Source organism: Thunnus thynnus, chromosome 15, assembly GCF_963924715.1.
Source record: "Thunnus thynnus chromosome 15, fThuThy2.1, whole genome shotgun sequence".
Taxonomy (NCBI): Eukaryota; Metazoa; Chordata; class Actinopteri; order Scombriformes; family Scombridae; genus Thunnus; species Thunnus thynnus.
In genome coordinates, this window is record NC_089531.1 from 7,554,279 (window position 1) to 7,561,345 (window position 7,067).

The following is a 7,067-nucleotide window of genomic DNA, read 5'->3' on the forward strand; positions in this document are numbered from 1 at the left end:
ATTAAACATCACACAAATACATGAACTGTGTACATCCATGTCAGACTGGTACCCAGCTGGAAAAATATACACAGTAGTGGTTAGTAATTATCATCAGGGATATACGCACAGGTGCTCAGGACTGTGAGGTAAGATGTAAATAACAATAACAATAGAACATGAATCTCAAAGAACAAGACACTGAATCAAATATGTGATAAACATTAAATATATTTGCAAGAATCAAAGGGAATTGTGGATGGTTTGGTTCAGTAAGATTGTAGTGAAAGAGTCAGACAGAATATGATTAAAGATAACTTCCTGATGACAAACTCAAAAAGTTGTTGGAGCCAGGCTCAGTGAAGATCAACAGAACAAGCTGTAATGATGGAAAACTCTGCTGGTTTCTGGTTGTTTGGGCTCAGACACCAAAATTACGCTGGCTCTGATATCTTATTCTGACGTTGGACGATCCTAAATGAACATATTGTTTGTTGGTTTCAGCCCTGCGGAAATGTTTCCAGTAAACTATTTAGAGTTAAGTTCAGACTTTAAAGAGGCCAAAAATGGGTATAAAACTGCTACATCCTGAGCTCATGCTGCCCTAGAGGGCGGGACTGAACCAACAAAGTCATTACAAATTTTTCAGCATTCCTACATCTCTACCTGTCCTATCAAATCAAACTGCCTTTCTCACACAACTAATAAGCTATTGGATTACACTTAAGATTAATCCCATACTGACCCATCCTAGAGGGGATCACATCACTTTAAGGAGATAATGTTGGGAGTTAGAGCAAGTCCTTTCAAGTGCAAAGCAGCAAGGCGGGATAGAGAACGGCATGAGTCAAGGTCTACCAGAGACAAAGGACTTTTGACTTTGTTAGTTTAGTGATGCTGCAGGACAAGTAGTAGACTTTATGTCATACCTTGTTGCTAATGAATATCTTTGCCTGTAGCTGAAAACTATGTGCTTTAGACAAACACTCACTCACTTACACCCCACAGAACCAAAAAATCTACCAGACAGTCACCTGCAGCGTGCATAGAAGCATCGACTGTGTGTTTATAAGAGAATAAAAACACCTGCATTGTCAAATCCTCTGTCACCAGTTAAATCCCCCCATGTGTCACATAAAGAAGACACAAGATGGCAGTATGGGACCACCACTGACTGGAAGCGGTCCTGTCATCCTCCCTTCTTCAGAGTAAATGAATTCAATAAATGGATTAAAATGTGCACAGAAACATAGCTTATGAGTTATTTAAAAGCACCAAATGACCATGCCAAACATTACTCCATGACACCCTAGAAAGAAAGGACAAATAAAAAAGTCTTTGTTGAGGATAAAGAAAGCGATTCTCCCTTTTAGTTGATGTTTGGCTATTCGTTCTGCAAAGTTGATTAAATGTGATATAAGTTCTATTGGTCTGTGACAGTTGTTAGCATTTTCCTTTGGGAATGCGAAACAGTAATCTTCAATGATATACCAAGTCTGTCTGACGCTCCACCACAGCAGGGATCCTGACATCTAATAGCCAGCAGTTTGTTATGCTTGAAAAGTGCAGCATGATGAAATAAACCAAAGCAACATGTATTCAGAAATAAAATCTCTCACTGTATCCAATTCCAGCTGCAGATACAGTATAAACATGAAATCACAAATGAAAATCTCCATCATAGCAATAATGTGTTTTCCTCTCTCTGTCGTTCTCTCCTCTGTCAGGTACCAGCCATCTCTCTCGCTTATGAGGCAGCAGAGAGTGACATCATGAAGCGTCAGCCCAGGAACCCACTGAGGGACAAACTGGTCAATGAAAGACTCATCAGTATCGCCTATGGACAGATTGGTGGGTGTCATGTTTATATTATTCAGTATACAGTATAGACTTTAGTATTGAAGGGGCCACATGTAGCATTTTTATCACTAATAAATCGTTACTGCTTAAGATACTGGTGCGATTATTGTCAACATGCAAGACCATCGCAGAGATCTGACTGTCTCTACTGGCTCCAGATCTGTCCCACTCACACAGTGGGTTTTATTTCTGGCTTACACTGGTCATACAAATCTCTGATACAACCACAATATAATCATTCAAAAGCCAATTTTGTTAGGAAAAGAATTGTGAAATAGTCAAATAGTTCTGTTATCCCAAGTGTGCAGCCAGAAATGACTGCCTGCAGCTTGATAACAGCATGATGCGTCTGCAGTCAACAGCACCATCTGGGATCTGTGTGGGAATATACAGAGATTGGAAGTGCTGTGAACCCACATCATTTATTTGTTTGTCTCACTTATTCTCTGCTCCCTTCCTCTCTCTCTTTCCACAAAGTCTGATGGTTTTTCCTACAGTGTTTCAAGATTCAACATGTTTTTGTCACTCCAGTTTTACAAGTACAATCGTGTGAAATACTCTGGCTGAGAGGCTCTGTTACAGTAAAAACAGTAAAATATATATATATATATAAAAAGACAATACAAAAAATATATAATTTTCTGTTAATTTTTCAGAAATATATATAGAAAGACAGAATCAGTGAATTTAAACCCTATTGTAAATTATTATACAGACAGCAGTTATTGCACAAAAGGTTTCAATCATTGGTCTGGAATATTGCACAGAGGTTAGATTGCACTTTGTGTGTGTGTCTGTGTGCGTGCGTGTGTGTGTGAATCATCACATCATCAGTGTATCATCATTATTATTTATGCTTTTGGGTGTATTGGATTGTATGTTATCAAACTCTCTCTGTGTCTGCAGGTATGATCCAAGCTCTTGGTGGCTTCTTTGCCTATTTTGTCATCATGGCTGAAAATGGTTTTCTGCCATCTGTGCTTGTCGGCATCCGGCTCAACTGGGATGATCGCTCCAACAACGACCTAGAAGACAGCTACGGGCAGCAATGGGTATGACTACATTACTGTATATATTACACAGTCTGCTGCAAGATTGATAACATTCAATAGTAACTCCAGACAAAGCCAGACTGTCAGTCCCACAGAATCCCACAGAAAAAGAGCAGCAGCTTCTTCCCCAAACTTGATGTTGTACATCTTACATCAAAATTCAACATAAAAGAGACAGAAGATCTGAAAGTCACACATTCAGTTTCTCTCTCTTCTTTTTCTCTGTACAGACCTACGAGCAGCGCAAGATTGTGGAGTTCACTTGCCACACAGCCTTCTTCGTCAGTATTGTGGTGGTACAGTGGGCAGATGTCATCATCTGCAAGACCAGACGTAACTCTGTGTTCCAGCAGGGCATGAGGTAAGTGGGGGAAAAAAGTCAGTTTCTTATTAATTTATGAATAATGCTGCAACAAATGAAGAATCAAGCAGCATTTGAAGGGTGAAAGAAGATTCAGACTGTAAAACTTCAATACTGATACAGAATTTGCATGTCATTATCATAGACATCATAGATACAGTAAGCATTAATGCAGGTGTAAGCTCAAAAAAAGTCAAGTGTGGTGTGGAAACCATGCATTTGTTTTCATTTTTGTTGTTGTAGTTTCCTAGAGCAGCCACTAGATGTAACTAAAGAGCCAGATTTTACTGGAACACCTTTAATTTATGGCATCTGTTTGTTTGCGCCCCTTTTTCCCTCCATCTCGTCTGGTTGTTGTCCTCACCCTGTGCTGCTCTGTTCTGCATTTTGTTCTATTTTTATTATTTATAGTACAGGCACACAAACACAGATACTGGTGTTGCTATATGTGTCCTTAGATTCAGCCTGCTGCAAGTTAACTTAGAAGCCATTTTATGATCCAAAAGTAGAGTGTAGATAGTAGCTGATGCAGTCCTCGGTTCCCTCACTATCTTCACATATTTGAATTTCCGTGTCTACATCTCCCTAATTACCACGTGTAATTTCCTTTCAGAAATAAGATTTTGATCTTTGGCCTGTTTGAGGAAACAGCTCTCGCTGCTTTCCTGTCCTACTGCCCCGGTATGGACCTGGCACTACGGATGTACCCACTCAAGTAAGTAACATCACACATTCATCAAAAGAAAGAGTAAAGAGCAAATCAACATTTCCCTTATCCCATCACTTTGTCCTAAAATCACAATACAGTGATATTACATGACAGTCTCCTTCTACCTATCTTGCTTTGAAGTCAAGATGCAAAGTTTATTTGTGCAGCCCAATATCTTAAAAGGCCCACAGCCGCAAACATCACAGTAATTCAAAAAAATGAAGATTTATTGTAATAAAGGAAATGAGTACTGTGTGCTGCTCTTACTCTGTCCGTATGTCCCTCACGCTCTCTCTCAGGCCCAGTTGGTGGTTCTGTGCGTTTCCGTACAGTTTCCTCATCTTTGTTTACGATGAGATCCGAAAACTCATCCTTCGCCGAAACCCCGGCGGTAAGATCACACACACACACATACTGAATACCCGTACTGTAGTTTCATTCATAGGTCTACAGAACAACCTATGAATTTGATGTTTTTCAAACTTTAAACATTTTTTGTGTGAATCTGCAGTCTGGTATAAAAATTAAGTTGCTCGCTTTTAAATATTCACGAAATATGCGAGTAATATCACTGATTTTAATAACATGACAGTATGATTCTTTAAAGGGAGAAAAGAAGAAGAAATTATGAATGTATTGCAAATACATAATAGGTCATAGACTAATTCATTTATATGTATTGTAACGCTGCATCACTGTGCATCTGAGGTCACTTCTTTTTAGGGACATGTGTACATTGTGCAGCGTGATATCTAGGATGTGATAGTGTTCAACAACATCTGGCATTACTGTCAATCTGTAAATGAAATTATTTAATAGGTAACACTTCTCTTTCTCTTTTTGTCTTGTTTCCTTCTTTTTCTCTCTTCATCTCTGCAGGCTGGGTGGAAAAAGAGACATACTATTAAATTATCAAAGCATCATTTACTTCTCATCCCGCCTTCCCCTGAACTCATCCCTTCTTCTCTATCTCCCTCTCTCTCTCTTTCCTCCTTCCCTCCTTCCTTCCCTCCATCCATCCCTCCTCTCCTCTCAACATACTCAAACTGTACAAGAAGACTATGTTTACTCCTCCTCTAACCCCCCCCTCCCCTCCCCTCCCCTCCCCTCCCTTCCTTTCCATCCTCCCATCCTCATCTCCTAAAAAAAAAAACTAAAAATCAAACGCCAAGACGACGAGGGGACCAACGACAGAGGAGGAGAGGATGGGGGAGGGGGGGTGGGTTTGTAAATCTTCCCTGTCCTCTCCGTCCCTCTGTCCCCTTTTTTTTTCTATCCAAAGTCTATACAGCACTAGTCTGCCAGTAACACTGTTGTGCCGACGCTTATTACTACACTGTTAGATGCAGCCGCTCTTCATATGTGTGCTCAAACTACATCGCTGTGTGGAACCGAATAAAGAATATAAGAATAAAGACAAAAAAACCTGACTGTTCCACTTGCGATTGCTCTCGCCAAACAGAACAACAACACGGCAGCTCCCGTCTAGATTCCCAAACTGGCGATTTGAGCGGGTGGGTGGCGTCATTTTTTTGGGGAGTTTGTCTTGTTTTGTATTTTTTCCAGAAAAAAAAAGCCACCTGGCTCCAGCTCCCTTATCACTGCCATTTCTTGCCATTTGCCTTCTACAACTTCTCTCCTCCTCTTCTCTCTCTCTCTCTCTCTCTCTCTCTCTCTCTTTTTCTATTTATTCACTGCCAATCTTCTACTGATGTTCTCTCCTCGTCCTTCTCCTCCTCCTCTTCTTCCTCCTCCCCTGTCAATAAAGAATCAGTCTCACCATAAAACTGAAGCACTCACTCACACCCTCAGTAGGGTTTAAAAAAAAATAAAAAGGTAACTTCCTCTGACTCCTTCCCTTCTTCTCAGCCTCCCTCCTCCTCGTCCTCCTCCTCTCCCCCCGTGTTTTTTTTCTGCTTGTGTTGTTGTTGTTTTCTAATAGACGACTGGGTGTTTTTTAAAAAACAAAATTGTTCGTAAAAGTTTTACATTTTCTTTTTTTTATTTTACGTTCGGAGTGGGTCTGAGAGCTGCTTGTTTTCATTCGGACATGACAAAGCACACTGTCTCTCCCTCCTCTTCCTCTCTCTCTCTCTCTCTCTCTCTTTCTCTCTCACACTCCTCCTTATCCTCCCCTTCCCCTACCTGCCTCCCCTCCCTCCTCACCCTGCCTGTCTGTCTGTCCCTGTTTGTTTGTCTGTTTGTGAACACCGTGCAAACCTTTCCGTCCTCGTAAATCTTACACCCACTTTCACTACCTGCCTCCTCCTATCCTCCCACCCTCGCCCGGCCCGCAACCTCCCCCCCAACCCACCCAATCTCACCCCTGTTAAAAAAAAAAAATACAATCTTTCTGTGTCCTCGGAAAAAGAGATTTCTCTCCAATTTCATTGTTTAAATCGGTGGAAATATGGAATAAGGCACTGTACCTTAACTTGCGAAACAGCAGCAAAAAAAAAAAAAGAAAATGAAATAAAATAGAAGGATCTCTCTTTTTTCAGCTTGGTCTCGAGTTTGTTTTTGTGTGGAGTTTTGTCAGAAAATGGAAATAAATGCTGTGGCCAACTCTTACTTATGACATTAGTGTCAAGTCATCTGTGTTTTTTTACCTAAAGAGTCTCAACAAGTTAGAGGAAGTGTTAACACATACATGTGTAAATGGAACATGTGCTGTTTAGTCTATATAATGTTGTGTCTGGAGTTTATGAAAAGTCAGTGGAAAGAAACGAAACAGGACTGAAGAAACCTTCTTCTAGAGGAACATTTCAGCTCATAATGGACAACAGGCTCGTTAATTTGACAGAGTCCAGCAGTTCAAGAGGACTTCAACAGATTTAACAGGTATCATATGAGTAATTTCAGAAACATTAGCATCGTTGTTGATAAAACAGTCTCACCACATGGTCTGTTTAGTAGCTGTTCTGGAGTTTTTCATCATATCATGCAATCTTTATTTTGAAGTTATCGTGGAATTCAAATTTCCATTTTTATGAGCTTTTTTCTCACCATGTAGGCACAAAAATATATTCTTATTAATAATCTGCTGATGAAAGTCATGTGATACAATCAAAAGCTCCAGAACAGCTTCTAAATGGACCTTGTGGTT

At 40.2% G+C, this 7,067-nt stretch overlaps 1 protein-coding gene across 3 annotated transcripts in view; it reads left to right on the forward strand.

The window, feature by feature from the left end:
• atp1a3a (ATPase Na+/K+ transporting subunit alpha 3a) overlaps positions 1 to 6,544 on the forward strand; it is a 30,622-nt gene extending 24,078 nt beyond the window's left edge. For 2 of the 3 annotated variants that reach the window (XM_067612172.1, XM_067612174.1), the window contains 6 exons: positions 1,707 to 1,830; positions 2,746 to 2,891; positions 3,122 to 3,252; positions 3,866 to 3,967; positions 4,261 to 4,352; positions 4,841 to 6,544. In XM_067612172.1, coding sequence (XP_067468273.1) covers positions 1,707 to 1,830; positions 2,746 to 2,891; positions 3,122 to 3,252; positions 3,866 to 3,967; positions 4,261 to 4,352; positions 4,841 to 4,869 — 624 coding nt within the window. In that variant the 3' untranslated portion in view covers positions 4,870 to 6,544. Of the gene's footprint in view, positions 1 to 1,706; positions 1,831 to 2,745; positions 2,892 to 3,121; positions 3,257 to 3,865; positions 3,968 to 4,260; positions 4,353 to 4,840 lie in introns of those variants that run through there. The other variant, XM_067612173.1, reaches the window with a different exon arrangement.
• Positions 6,545 to 7,067: the final 523 nt, after the last annotated feature.